Below are 16263 nucleotides of genomic sequence, written 5' to 3' on the forward strand. Positions count from 1 at the left end.
CTAATACTGGAATAGGGATCCAGTATTAGCCTGACAGGAAACTCATAACTGGTATCATAACTTTTTCTCTTACAAGTCGAAGCTTCTTTTAATTAAGATTTAGTATCTCCCCTGGTCTAGCTTCTACTGATGAGACCTCAGTAATGATCCTTCTTTCCATTATGCATTGCAGTATACGCATGCAAAAAGAAGTATGTTGTGCATTATAATGGTGCCTCTCAACCGGTTCCTGTAAACTTCATGAATTCAGTAATTATTTTGGCATGTACTACCACATGTAGTGGCTCCAGCATGCCCCCCCCCCCAACATCCCAGTTAGTTTGATTTTTACTTTACTCACAATTTATTTTCTTTGTTTTGCATGTGTGTATGTAAAATATTTATTTTTTTTTTCTTCAGTTTAATATGCTCTTATTTTTCACAAGATTTTGTCGGGACTAGAATTATTAGAAGAAAAATTATTAAGACTAGTAGAGTAGCATCTGTTTATACTTGAGGAAAAGTTTCATCATTTTGAAATACCTGATATAGTTTTAATTGTACTTGAAATCCATTTGCAATATCACAAAAAATTTCAACATTACATTTGTCAATAAATGAAGAGCTTTTAGATTTAAAGAATGATCACACCCTTTGAAGTAGAATTTAAAGAGATTGAATTATCCGAATTCTGGTATTTATTGGTGACAAAGGAGTTTTTTTCAATAAGAGAAAAATAATAAATGTTCTTCCACATTTTTTCCACCTGCTTATGTTTTTTGTTGATAGTTGACCATCGAGAATTTGAATAATTTAAAAAGTCGTAATCAGGGATTGTGCATAGCCATTTCAAGCATAAAACCTGATATAAAAATGTTATGCTAATGGAAGCAAGCTCAAGTTTTTCATTAAAAAATCAAAAGATTTTATTTAGAAGTTTATACAATTTTCATATTTAATAACTTCCCTAATATTTTTATTATCATAATTATATAATATAAAGAAACTGTTGAATTTTTTTCAACAAGCCCTGTAGACACCTTCAAATCCACCAGTTTTTCCATGACATGAAAAAGTTGGGAAGCACTGTATTATGAAATAATGCAGCAGTTTGATGTGGAGACAACTGCATCCAAAAAAGTAATTTTGTTGTGAGGATACTTGCAAATGTTTCTTTGCTCAAACTGGGTAAAGGATGAAATACAAGAATATAATTCCTTGTCATGTATAATTTACATTTCTTCTGCTTATTTCCCCAAAGCAAAATAAGATTTTCTCTCCTTGCGATTACCTTTACATCGAGACTCTCCTGGCATAAACACATTACAACCATTACATCCTCAGGACCTAAAAAATTAGGAATCTTTTGCTCAAGGAATTACTTTACTTCTGAACAGCAATTAAATCCTTTAGCAAACCGCCAATCTATTGAATATTGCTTACACAACTGGGATGGGACCCCAGCAGTGAACTCTTGTTTGCTAATCTTTCCTTTTCCATTCTGTTTAGGTGACCATACCACTTGAGATTAGCACTGCTAACAATGTTAAGTTCTTTCCTAATATCCTCGTTTTTAATATGATATTGCCACTGATGCCATCTCTTCATGACTAATCTTTCTCAGGACTCTCGCATCTGTGGTCTATAGTCTTTGGTCAAATGTTTTATTTCTAAACCAGCTCTCAGATCCATAAGTTAAAATTGGTTTGAACACTGTCTTGTATACAGCTAATTCATGTTTTGACTAATTTCTCTCTTATTCCATATAAATTTATTTGGTTGACTTCCTACCATACCAGTTTTATCGATTCTTTTGTCTATTTCCACATTTAATTTACCATTTTCACTAAAAATCATGCCTAAGTAGCTGAAATGTTTGACTTATTTTTTAGGTTCTCCATTCACAATGCAGTTGATATTTTCAATGCTTCTGCCTATTTTCTTTGTCTTGTTATTGCTGACCTTCATACCAAATCTATTACAACAGTTATTCAATTTAGTCAGGCAATCTTGCAAACTTGTAGTGGATTTATTTAGAAGTATAACATCATCCGCATAAAGCTAAGATTAACAACTAAAAGAGCTAAGACTAAAAACTAAAGAGCTAAGATTAACAACTCTAATTTTGATATCAGGTTTAATACCACTTTTCTTCATGTGATCCATATAGATAATGATTAACAGAGGGGATAATGTACATCCTTGTGTGACATGAGATTTAACATCAAAGCATCTTCCTGTACTTCCTTCAATTCTAACTGCTAACTTACAACTCAAATAAAGACTAAATATTGCTTAATATAATGCTCCATTGATACCATACAACTGTAGCGTTTTGAATAGCTTTTCTCTTGGCACCTTGTCATATGCCTTTTCCAGATCTACAAAACTTAAATACAGATCTTTGTTATATTCTCATGGTTTCTCAACTATTTGTCATAAAGTGAAAATCTGACCCCGATAGCCTCTATTTGGCCTGAATTTCTTCACCAAGCTTTCCTTCCACAATCATTCTCAACTATTTCCCAAGTATACTTGTATAAATCTTACCAGGAACATTCAGTAGGGAAATACCTCTGTAATTCTCACATTCAGTTTTATTTCCCTTTTTATATATGGGTACTAATGACAGGTCTACTCCAATCATCTGGAATTCGTCCCTCTGTCCAAGCCTACTGAACTATCAAGTGCAGCCACTGTAAGACTTTCATACCTCCATGCTTGACATTTCTGGTCGAATATCTGCTTTTACAGATTTCAGGCTTTTGATGGCTTTTTTCTACATCATGTGTGGATATGTATTTCTGGTTGCATGCCTGTTGAGTATTTTTTACTACTGTTTTGTCACTGATTGCTTTGTTTAGCAATTTTTCGAAATAATTACTCCATATATCAAGAATATCTTTTTCACCAGCTTTCATGTCACCTTAATCATCTATAATTCCTTTCACAGCACTCTTTCCTACATTTCTGAGCTTTTTCAACAATCTTGATATTTATTTTCTATATTCTTACCAAAGTCTTCCTGTGACTTTTGTTTCTGTATTCTCTAAGAGCAGAAACTGACTTATTTGCCAGGAAATTTTGTTATGCTTTCTTCTTTTCCTTCACAGCCTCTTTAACTTCCAATCTATCCTTGCAGACCTCACCAAATACCTCTGGCTGAATCAATCAATGTTTTCTTCAGGATTTGCCACTGAATCTCCAAAGTTTGATTCTTGTTATCAAACTTTTTCATTTTTCTTGAATGATATTTGCATATTTTAGTCTACAGTTCACATCTGAGAGCTGCTCTACTTTTATTCACTTTAAAACTTTCTTACATGTTCTCCTTTTCGATATGAAATTCAGTTTTATCAAGAATAAATGTTGATCACTTCCAATTTCAAATTCTCTGTACACTCTAGTGGCGTGCAGTGAGAAAATATCCCTATCAACAATAACATAGTCAATGAGACTTCTTATTTCTTGCCTCTTCTCTCCATGTGAATTTGTGCACATTTTTATGTTGGAATATGGTTTTAGTAATAACCAGTCCATGACCTGAGCAGAAATCCAACAGATATTTACCATTTTTATTAGCTTTGCTCTTTTCTCCAAATTTTCCCAAAATATTTTTGTATGTCTGACATTCATTTCCTACATTGTTATTTAGATCCCCAACAAGGACCAACTTTTCATTTTTTTATCGTGTCAATTGCTTTCTCTAAAGCTTCAAAGAAAAATTCCTCAACTTCTACCTTACTATAGGGTGTCCCAAAATTCACGCAAGATTTAAATTTAGCACCATTTGTGCGATAAAGTGTTGCCAACGAGAAAAAAAGACAGCGTGACAGCTGACAGTTTAGGGTTATTAAAAATGGAGCGCTACACAAAAGAACAACGCATTTTCATTGTTGAGCAATATTTTAAAAATAATGAAGGTTTTTGAACAAAATCAACTTCAGCGATGAGGCTCATTTCCATCTTGATGGCTTCGTTAATCGACAAAATTGTCGCATTTGAGGTTCAGAAAATTCACGAGTGATTGTTGAGAAACAAATGCATCCACAGTGTGTCACTGTTTGGTGCGGATTTTGGGCTGGAGGCATCATCGGTCCATTCTTTTTCGAAAATGCAGCTGGTAAGGCAATAACAGTTAATGGTGCTCGCTATCGCGACATGATAATCCAGTTTTTTGTGCCTAAATTGTAAGATATGGATATGGATGATATGTAGTTTCAACAAGACGGTGCCACATGCCATACAGCCTGAGAAACAATTCAATTACTGCATGAGTCATTTCCTGATCGTGTAATTTCCCGTTTTGATCAGAATTGCCCGCCCAGATCATGTGACTTAACGGCGTTGGACTTTTTCTTTGGGGTTTTTTGAAGTCTAAGGTTTATGCCAACAAGCCCACAACCACTCACACCTTCAAGGAGGAAATTGAGTGCTGTATCAATGAAATTCAGCCACGTTTATGCAAAACGGTCATGGAAAATTTCGACAAAAGAGTGCGTATGTGAAAGCAAAGCCGTGGAGGCCATTTACCCGATATGCTATTCCATGCATAACCCTATACTGTATACTTTATGAATCAATAAGAAATTACAATTTTTAATTAAAAACCTGTGTTTTCTATCAAAATTACTTCTTGCGTGAATTTTGGGACACCCTGTAGAACCTTCTGTGGGACCATACGTCTCATTGTCTAGTTCTCCATTCTGATATTTGCCCACATCACTCTACTTGATATTGCATGCCATTCAAGATTAGCCTCGTATTTTGCATTCAGTACTATAGCTGCACTTTCTTTTTCCCGATTGTCATTGCCTGAATATAACATTTTGTATTTCTTGCTGTTTTCTCCCTGGTGCAGGACACCAGAGTGTACAGAGGATTTGAAACTGGAAGTGATCACTATTTAGTCTTGAGCAGGATAAAATTGAATTTCATATTGAAAAGAATGACATGTAAGAAAGTTTTAAAGCGAATAAAAGTTGAGCAGCTCTCAGATGTGAACTGTAGACTAAAATACAGAAAGGTTATTGAAAAGAAAATGAAAGAGTTTCGAACAGGAATCAAACCTTGGAGATTCAGTGGCAAACTCTGAAGAAAACATTGATTGATTCTGCCAGAGAGGCATGTGGTGAGGTTGTATGCAAGGATAAAAAAATCAGAACTCCCTGGTGGACACAGGAAGTTAGAGGCAGTGAAGGAAAAGAAGAAAGCATATCAAAAGTTCCTGGCAAATAGGTCAGCTTTTACTCTTACAGAATACAGAGACAAATGTAAGAAAGCTAAACAGTGTGTAAAACTAGCTAAACAAAAGTCATGGGAGGACTTTGGTAAGAACATAGAAAATAAATATCAAGAAGGTGGCAAAATATTCTGGAGGTTGTTGAAGAAGCTTAGGAATGGAGAAAAGAGTGCTGAAAAAGGAGTTAGAGATGATAAAGGTGACATGAAAACGGGAGGAAAAGATATCCTTGAAGTATGGAGTAATTACTTTGAAAAGTTACTAAATGAATCAAGCAGTGATGACAGCACAGTGATAAAAAACACTGACCAGGCATGCAGTCAGGAATACATATCCATACTTGAAGTACAAAAAGCCATCAAAGGCTTGAAATGTGCAGCAGGAGTAGATGATATTCGGAAATGCTGAGATATGGTGGAATAAGTCTTACAGTGACTGCACTGTATAGTTCAGAATGACTGGACAGAGGGACGAATTCCCAATGATTGGAGTAGGACTCTCATAGTACCCATATATAAAAAGGGAAATAAAACTGAATGTGAGAATTACAGAGGTATTTCCCTACTGAGTGTTCCTGGCAAGATCTATGCAAGTATACTTGAGAAATGGTTGAGAAGAATTGTGGAAGAAATGCTTGGTGAAGAACAAGCTGGATTCAGGCCAAATAGAGGCTGTCAGGATCAGATCTTCACTTTATGACAAATAGTCGAGAAAGCATGGGAATACAACAAAGATCTGTATTTAAGTTTCGTCGATTTGGAAAAGGCATATGACAAGGTGCCAAGAGAGAAGCTATTCAATATGCTGCAGTCATACGGTGTCAATGGGGCATTATATCAAGCAATACTTAGTCTTTATTTGAGTTGTAAGTCAGCAGTTAGAATTGAAGGAAGTACAGGAAGATGGTTTAATGTTAAATCTGGTGTGAGACAAGGATTTACGTTATCCCCTCTGTTATTCATTATCTATATGGATCACATTATGAAGGAATGTGGTATTAAACCTGATATCAAAATTGGAGATGTTAATGTCAGCACTTTGCTTTCTGCTACAAGTCTGCAAGATTCTCTGACTAAATTGAATAGCTGTTGTAATAGATATGGTATGACGGTCAGCAATAAAAAGACAAAGACAATGAAAATAGGCAGAATCATTGAAAATGTCAACTGTGTTGTGAATGGAGAACCTGTGGAACAAGTAAAACATTTCAGCTACTTAGGCACGATTTTTACTGAAGATGGTAAATTAAATATAGAAATAGACAACAGAATCAGCAAAGCTGGTATGGTGGGAAGTCAATTGAATAAATTCATATGGAATAAGAAAGAAATTAGTCGGAACACTAAATTAGCTGTATACAAGACTGTGTTCAGACCAGTTTTAACTTATGGATCTGAGAGCTGGGTCAGAAGTAAAATACTTGACCAAAGACTAATGACCGCAGATATGAGAGTCCTGAGAAAGATTAGAGGCGTGAACAGATGGCATCAATGGCAATATCATATTAAAAATGAGGATATTAGGAAAGAACTTGACGTTGTGAGCATCCAGGAATGCGTTAGCATAGCTAATCTCAGGTGGTATGGTAAATATCATAATAGCTAATCTCAGGTGGTAAATAGAATGGGAGAGGAAAGATTAGCAAAACAAGTGTTCTCTGCCAGGTTGGCAGGAAAACGACCCAGAGGAAGACCAAGATATAGGTGGATTGATACGGTACAAAGTGCCTTAGACGATAGAAATATCATCATCATCATCAAATTCCTGCCATGTAACCTCAAGGGGTGTACAGGATATGATAGTACTACATGAAAAAAATTACATCATTATTAATTTCCTATCTACAATTTTCCTCCAAATCAGTCTGTTACTTGTCAAGACTCCAACATTATCAGATCTTATATTTCTATCGTCTAAAGCATTTTGTACCGTATCCACCTATATCTTGATCTTCCTCTGGGTCGTTTTGCTGCCAACCTGGCAGAGAAAACTTGTTTTGCTAATCTTTCCTCGCCCATTCTGTTTAAGTGACCATACCACCTGACATTAGCTCTCCTAACGCATTCCTGGATGCTGACAATGTCAAGTTCTTTCCTAATATCCTTGTTTTGAATATGATATTGCCATTGATGCCATCTGTTCACGCCTATAATCTTTCTCAGGACTCTCATATCTGTGGTCTCTAGTCTTTGGTCAAGTGTTTTACTTCTGACCCAGCTCTCAGATCCATAAGTTAAAACTGGTTTGAACACTGTCTTGTATACAGCTAATTTAATGTTCCGACTAATTTCTCTCTTATTCGATATGAATTTATTCAATTGACTTCCCACCATACCAGCTTTGCTGATTCTGTTGTCTATTTCTATATTTAATTTACCATCTTCAGTAAAAATCTTGCCTAAATAGCTGAAATGTTTTACTTGTTCCACAGGTTCTCCATTCACAACACAGTTGATATTTTCAATGATTCTGCCTATTTTCATTGTCTTTGTCTTTTTATTGCTGACCTTCATACCATATCTATTACAACAGCTATTCAATTTAGTCAGAGAATCTTGCAGACTTGTAGCAGATTTATTTAGAAGTATAACATCATCTGCATAAAGCAAAGAGCTGACATTAACATCTCCAATTTTGATATCATGTTTAATACCACTTTCTTTCATAATGTGATCCATATAGATAATGAATAACAGAGGGGATAATGTACATCGTTGTCTCACACCAGATTTAACATTAAACCATCTTCCTGTACTTCCTTCAATTCTAACTGCTGACTTACAACTCAAATAAAGACTATGTATTGCTTGATATAATGCCCCATTGACACCATATAACTGAAGCGTATTGAATAGCTTCTCTCTTGGCACCTTGTCATATGCCTTTTCCAGATCAACAAAACTTAATACAGATCTTTGTTATATTCCCATGCTTTCTCGACTATTTGTCGTAAAGTGAAGATCTGATCCTGACAGCCTCTATTTGGCCTGAATCCAGCTTGTTCTTCACCAAGCTTTTCTTCCACAATTCTTCTCAACCGTTTCTCAAGTATACTTGCATAGATCTTGCCAGGAACACTCAGTAGGGAAATACCTCTGTAATTCTCACATGCAGTTTTATTTCCCTTTTTATATATGGGTACTATGAGAGCTCTACTCCAATCATCGGGAATTCGTCCCTCTGTCCAGGCTTTGTGAACTATGAAGTGCAGCCACTGTAAGACTCTTATACCACCATACTTCAGCATTTCTGGTCGAATATCATCTACTCCTGCTGCTTTCCACATTTCAAGCCTTTGGTGGCTTTTTCTACTTCAAGTATGGATATGTATTCCCGACTGCACGCCTGGTCAGTGTTTTTTACCACTGTGCTGTCATCACTGCTTGTTTCATTTAGCAGTTTTTCAAAGTAATTACTCCATACTTCAAGGATATCTTTTTCTACCGTTTTCATGTCACCTTTATCATCTCTAATTCCTTTTACAGCACTCTTTCCTCCATTCTTAAGCTTCTTCAACAACCTCCAGAATATTTTGCCACCTTCTTGATATTTATTTTCTATATTCTTGCCAAAGTCCTCCCATGACTTTTGTTTAGCTAGTTTTACACAGTGTTTAGCATTCTTGCATTTGTCTCTATATTCTCTAAGAGCACAAGCTGACTTATTTGGCAGGAACTTTTGGTATGCTTTCTTCTTTTCCTTCACTGCCTCTTTAACTTCCTGTGTCCACCAGGGAGTTCTGATTTTTTTATCCTTACAGATAACCTCACCACATGCCTCTCTGGCAGAATCAATCAATGTTTTCTTCAGGGTTTGCCACTGAATCTCCAAGGTTTGATTCCTGTTCTCAAACTCTTTCATTTTTTCTTCAATAATCTTTGTGTATTTTAGCCTACAGTTCACATCTGAGAGCTGCTCAACTTTTATTCGCTTTAAAACTTTCTTACATGTTATTCTTTTCAATATGAAATTCAATTTTATCCTGCTCAAGACTAAATAGTGATCACTTCCAATTTCAAATTCTCTGTACACTCTGGTGTCCTGCACCAGGGAGAAAACATCACTATCAACAATAACATAGTCAATGAGACTTTTCTTATTCCTAGCCTCTTCTCTCCATGTAAATTTGTGCACATTTTTATGTTTGAACATGGTGTTAGTAATAACCAGTCCATGTCCTGAGCAGAAATCCAACAGATATTTGTCATTATTATTAGCTTTGCTCTTTTCTCCAAATTTTCCCAAAATATTTTTGTATGTCTCACAATCATTTCCTACTCTGCTATTTAGATCCCCAACAAGGACAAACTTTTCATTTTTCATTGTGTCAGTTGCTTTTTCTAAAGCCTCAAAAAATTCCTCCACTTCTACCTTAGTAGAACCTTCTGTGGGACCATAGGCACAAATAAGTCTCATTGTCCAGTTCCCCATTCTCATATTTGCCCACATTACTCTACTTGAGACTGACTGCCATTCAAGAAGATTAGCCTCGTATTTTGTGTTGAATACTATGGCTACTCCTTCTTTTCCTTGATTGTCATTGCCTGAATATAACATTTTGTATTTATTGCTCACAAAGATCTCACCAGTTTTGGTCTTTTTTGTTTCAGTCACCCCAATTATGTCGATCTGGTACTTATCTAATTCCTCAGCTAGCTCCATTTCTTTGCCATTCAGGCTTCTTACATTGATAGTACTGATCTTTAACTGTGGTGATGTTGAGTTGGGGTTTATTTTCAGATTTGTAGAAATATCGATAGAAATATAAGATCTGATAATGTTGGAGTATTGACAAATAACAGACTAATTTGGAGGAAAATTGTAGATAGGAAGTTAGTAAAGATGTAATTTTTTCATGTAGTTCTGTCATATCCTGTACACCCCTTGATGGTACATCGCAGGAATTTGATGATGATGATGCTCAGAAAAATCTCGCCAGATTTTGTCATTTTTGTTTCAGTCACCCCTGTTATGTCGATCTGGTATTTATCCAGTTCCTCGGCTAGCTTCATTTCCTTGCCATTCAGGCTTCTTATGTTGATAGTACAGATCTTGAACTCTGGTGATGTTGAGTTGTGGTGTTTTTCAGGACTTGTTCCAGTAGCTGACTTTTTGCTGTTTGCCTTGGTTCCCTGGCAAAAACAATGGGGAGGGGGGCTTGTTTAACCCTGCGGCGTCTCAACTGGCATGAATTCTGTCATGTAGTACCATCATTTTATAAATGAAAGATACCAAGAAGTTACATACTTGGTTTAATCCTTTATCCAAGTGTATAGCGGACAAGTTTGCGCCTGAACTGTTTTCGGGACTGGGGCGACTCATATGGAGGCTTTTGACTTCACATCGCTTGCCTTAGTGTCCCGTAAGGTGGGTCACATGTCCTTTTGGGTGTGTGTAGTGCTATGCATTATTGGAAGGGCCACTATCCAGACCAGTTTTGACCTTTATTAAGATCTCCTCAGTGGGAGCCAGACCCAGAGCTGATACCAAGGTTCCTTCTCATAATGCATATCATTGTGCATGCCTATAGGGATGTGTATTTTGCGTTGTGGGATGCTGAGGCAAGTGATGCGGGGTTGTGGGCCTCTATATACGATTTGCCCCAGTCCTGGGGGTGGTTCAGGCACAAACTTGTTTGCTTACAAAGGATTGAACCACGAATAGAATTTCTTGGTATCTTTAATTTATAGTATAACCAAGTGGAAAAACTTCCAACTACCATCATTTTATATTTTGATTAAGCCAATAAGAATACAGTTTGGTCGCCTAAATCTCAAATTGCCAGCCCATCCTTGTTTGTTCAGTATCGAGGTAGGTAGATAACGGTGCACCATGAGAAGGTGAGGATTGGACATTAGGTCAGAAGCCCTGGTTGGTTCTCTGCATTCCTTTAAAGGCTACGTGAAGGTCTCCTCTCAGTTATACAGCTTTGACCCTTAAGCACCTCGTCTTCTTTATACCCTCTTTTACAACAAGGTAAAAGAGGGTATAAAGAAGATGAGATATATCATTCATGAGCTTAATTTCCTAACAAAAATATCCCAAATCCCTGTAATAATTAACTTTTTTTCTAAAGCCTCTTTCCATTTATATTCATGTAAATGTATCTTCTTACTGAATTGCAACTTTTCTTTATATTAATTTAGTCCGCTCGGTTAGCTTGGTGGCTGTGCGCTTCCTAACTATATGCCTGGGGAAGGAGTGTCCTAGGTTTGATTCCTGTCGGTGATGTAAGGAGCTGAAGGATCTTCCTCAGCCATAGCCAAGTTAGCCGGTCTTGGGCGTGGACAGTAAGGTTTTCCCCTCCGGTTTATCCTGAGGTTTTTCATCCCGCAAAGCAGGCAAACCAGCCTTGAGACCTCAACATTACAGGGCATAGGGCTGACCACCTTATCCTGTGAACGGTTTGAGGTCCGATGATTTATAAGCCTTCAACACTGCAAGGTAAAAGAGGGTATAACGAAGATGAGAGATAATATTGGAGTCGACATATAACAGACTTATTTTGAGGAAAATTGTACATAGGAAGTACGTAATGATGTAAATTTTTACTGTAGTACTATCATATCTCGTACACCTCTTGAGGATATATATCAGGAATTTGATGATGATGGTCTTTGAACCAGTCTAATGTAACAAAATTATTGCCCACTTTTCACTTCACTGGGATCCTGCTACTGTTGCAACTTAAATTGCTTGTTGTGTATCATCTACTTTAGTTGCTTTCCATGTTTCTGATTTCGGATAGTTATTTTAACCTTAAATATTGATGTCCGAGATAGAAATAACTATCAGAAGAGTGAAATAAATATTCAAAGGAAATGCAGTCCTGATTTCATTTATGTTGAATATTTTTATCATTCTTCTGTCACTGTTTATCTCATTTAAATTTTTCAAAGTAATTCTTCTGGGCATTCAGAATATCCTTATCTTCATAATATAGAATAAAAGCCAAAAGGCTATTTTTCTGGCAACCTTAATAATAATGAAGGGGATACAAATCCTTTGATGTTTATCTGCCAGTAAGCAGAACTCTAAGAACTAGGACTAAGATCTATGAGTTTCATACCGAAAAACTATTGGAAATCCAAGTAAGAAACACTTGGTAGTACAACACCAAGGCAACTCATATCAAAGGTGGAGCAAGCTCCCTCACTATCCTTGATATTTTCTCATAAATGTAAAAACACAGCCCCTAGGGGATGTAATACTGTAATTACATTATGAGGAGAGGTTACTACCCAGACTGGTTTCAACCTTTTTTGAGGTCTCATCAGTAAGTAGGTAGACCTGGAAGATAACAAGGTTTAAGTGAAAAGAACTTATATACCTTCACTATACGAATGTCATAAAGGTATGCCTGTATATTATAAAATAGAATAAAAGCCAAAAGGCTATTTTTCTGGCAACCTTATTAATAATATAAGTTCTTTTCACTTAAACCTTGTTATCTTCCAGGTCTACCTACTTGCTGATGAGACCTCAAAAAAGGTTGAAACCAGTCTGGATAGTGACCTCTCCTCATAATGTAATTACAGTATTACATCCCCTAAGTGCTGTGTTTTTACATTATGAGAAAATATCAAGGATAGTGAGGGAGCTTGCTCCACCTTTGATACGAGTTGCCTTGGTGTTGTACTACCAAGTGGTTACTTACACTTGGATTTGCCGACGGTATGAAACTCGTAGATCTTAGTCCTAGTTCTTAGAGTTTCGCTTACTGGGAGATAAACATCAAAAGATTTGTATCCCCTTCATTATCCTTATCTTCAATTTGTATGGCACTTTATTATCTGTGTCATCACTATCATCTTTATTATTACTTTTATGATACTGTTTTCCCCTCAACCTTATGTAAGTATTTTTCAGTATATTTGTAATCAGAAGTAATCTTCAGAATATTTTGCCATCTTCATAATATTGTCTATATTCTTTTTAAAATCTTCCCATGTTTTTGTTTACCTTTACACACAACTTTCTTATATTTTATAAAAAAAAAAAAAAAGTATTCTCTATATTCTTAAAGATGCATGCTGACATTCTTGAGAGGAACTTCTGATATGATTCCTTCTTTCTAGGACTGCCTCTTTTTTCAAGTACAACAGTTTATCTTTCAAGCTACTTGATTTTTATTCTATTTAAAAGTGTTATATTATTTATTTCTCAATGTAATAGTAATTTTTTCTGTATATGATTCTTTATTTGGTGAAGTTAGATATGTTTCATGGGTCCAAAGGAGAAAGAACTAGTCTTCAGCAATCGGGATATACAAAACAAGCAGTTGTTGTATTGCCTGTACTGTGAACCATTTTCTTATTGAATAATACTTCATAGGCACGATTTTTAGTGAAGATAGTAAATTAAATATGGAAATAGACAACAGAATCAATAAAGTTGGTATGGTAAGAAGTCAATTGAATAAATTTATATGGAATAAGAGAGAAATTAGTCAAAACACTAAATTAGCTGTATACAAGACAGTGTTCAAACCTATTTTAACTTATGGATCCGAGAGCTGGATCAGAAGTAAAACACTAGAGACCACAGATATGAGAGTCCTTAGAAAGATTAGGGGCATGAACCGATGGCATCATTGGCAATATCATATAAAAATTAGGATATTAGGAAAGAACTTGACATGTCAGCATCCAGGAATGTGTTAGCAGAGCTAATCTCAAGTAGTATGGTCACTTAAACAGAATGGGAGAGGAAAGATTAAAAAAACAAGTGTTCTTTGCCAGGTTGGCAGGAAAAAGACCCAGAGGAAGACCAAGATATAGGTGGATTGATACAGTAAGAAGTGCCCTAGAAGATAGAAATATAAGATCTGATAATGTTGGAGTCTTGACAGGTAGCAGACTGATTTGGAGGAAAATGGTAGATAGGAAGTTAGTAATGATGTACAGGATATGATAGTACTACATGAAAAACATCTACCATTAATTTCCTATCTACAGTTTTCCTCCAAATCAATCTGTCACCTGTCAAGGCTCCAACATTATCAGATCTTTTATTTCTTTCTTCTAAGGCGCTTTTTACTGTATGAATCCACCTACATTTTGGTCTTCCTCTGGGTCTCTTTCCTGCCAACCTGGCAGAGAACACTTGTTTTCATAATTTTCCTCTCCCATTCTGTTTTAAGTTACCATACCACCTGAGATTAGCTCTACTAACACATTCCTGGATGATGTCAATTTCTTTCCTAATACCATAAAAATGATGGTACTTCATGTGGTAAATATTATAATCTCTTCATTATCTGATTACATTGGGAAATCATTTTGCTGGTCAGATAATTGATGGTTTAGTTAACTTGATGCAATACCAGAAGTCACTTGATATATTAGTCAAAGGCTGGATGCTTAAGATATCACATATCATCAGCTTTAGACTGATGATATGTGATATCTGGCAAAATGCTTACTACAAAGCATTTTGCCAGACATCTCTAATTTTTGCTATACTCTGTGCACACTGCTTCTGTTGTTTTTAATGCTACATAGTCTGCTATATTGCTTATTACTAATTATGTAATGAATTGATAATATTCAGAATTAAAATGACATAAATTAAGAAGTGGTGTAATATTCCTCATTTGTTTTGAACAGAAATCATTAAAAGAAATACACAAACAAATGACTGTTCTGGAGAGCACGAGAATGTGGTCATTATTTGATAAAATTAAAGATCCTTCACAGGCCTGAAGGAGAAGGAACAAATTTTCAGCAGTCATGATGTATAGAGCAAGCAATTGTATTGACCCTACTTCTGCCAGAAAAGGCAATTATTTCCTCTTCTGGGAGATAAATGCTTTCCATAAACGGAACCTCAAAGAAAATTTGCTAGTATAACAAATTGTCTTTGTACCCTATAAGTCTGTTTTAAATAAAGTGAAATCTTATTAACATCTTGTTGTACATTACTTAGTTGTTTGGGTTTATTATATCTTTCATCATAATTGATGGTGACCATTACATAGCAATATGTAATTTTTTTGAAAGTAAATTGCATTATATTTTAGAAAGTTATATATCAGTGCTCTATTTTAGCACTGATATATAATATTGCATTATAACTGGTTTCCAAAGATTTTTCAAATATTAAATATCTGTTGATATTCCATAAAATATTTCATATGCACTCCCTTTTTGAAATTTTTAAGTTTGAACATTATCTCTATTTGTGCAATATTTTAGATCTGTATTTGTATTTCCTCACAGATTATGACCAGAGTAGTAAGAGTAGATGGAGGGATGATGATTATTCAAGAGATAGAGACAGAGATCGAGGATCCTACCAGAGGAGAGAAGAAGAGGATAGAGAACGAGGTAGATTGCTTTATACAGAATGTATTAAGATTTTGAGTTTGAATTTAAAGTTTTGAATTTAAGTTTGATCTAAAAATATTCTTTTCTGTAGTATCTTAAAGGATATAGAAAATAATAGAGTGGTCCGCCACAATTAAGATTTCATTATTAGTATCCTTTCAAGAATGTTCTTCAAAACTGGATTATTTTGCTATCCCTCTCTATATTTTGGTTTTCTTGCATTTTCTTCTCAATACCATCTTAGATTAGCTTTTCTTGTATACAATCAACTCTATTTGTATTGTAGTTGCAGGAAAAGTCTATGTGAATAATTTGCTACTCTAGCATTATCCCCATAATGCATCTTTTTGGTCCCTGTTAAAGCAAGATCATATTCTTGATTATTAAACATACAAACTTATTGTTTTAATACTGACCCATATTGTAATGCATACAAATATCTTACACATTTTTTGCCTACTAGTTTCGCTAGCGAACTGTCTAGCTTTTTCAAGGCATTGATGGAAAAGCATAAAAAACTAGTAAATGCAAATTGAAAGGAACACAAAAATGTTGAAAATAATCTAGTAGCTAAGGTTACATGTTCGCGTAACAGAGACTGAGAGAACTTATTGTTCTTAGTCATTATCACGCATGCGCGTTTGTTGTAAACGCGCAATGTGATCATTACTGGCTAGCTGTAGTTCAGATGGATTTAGAGAGAGGATCAGGTTT

The 16263-nt window shown here is 35.5% G+C and overlaps 1 protein-coding gene across 1 annotated transcript in view; it reads left to right on the plus strand.

The window, feature by feature from the left end:
* Positions 1-16263, plus strand: part of LOC150109732 (eukaryotic translation initiation factor 4B-like) — a 221831-nt gene that overhangs the window by 109501 nt on the left and 96067 nt on the right. The window contains exon 9 of the mRNA XM_090409900.1: positions 15442-15549. Coding sequence (XP_090266026.1) covers positions 15442-15549 — 108 coding nt within the window. The remainder of the gene's footprint in view (positions 1-15441; positions 15550-16263) is intronic.

Source organism: Typopeltis vanoorti, chromosome 2 (assembly GCF_054136105.1).
Source record: "Typopeltis vanoorti isolate ZY-2024b chromosome 2, IOZ_Tvanoo_1.0, whole genome shotgun sequence".
NCBI lineage: Eukaryota > Metazoa > Arthropoda > Arachnida > Uropygi > Thelyphonidae > Typopeltis > Typopeltis vanoorti.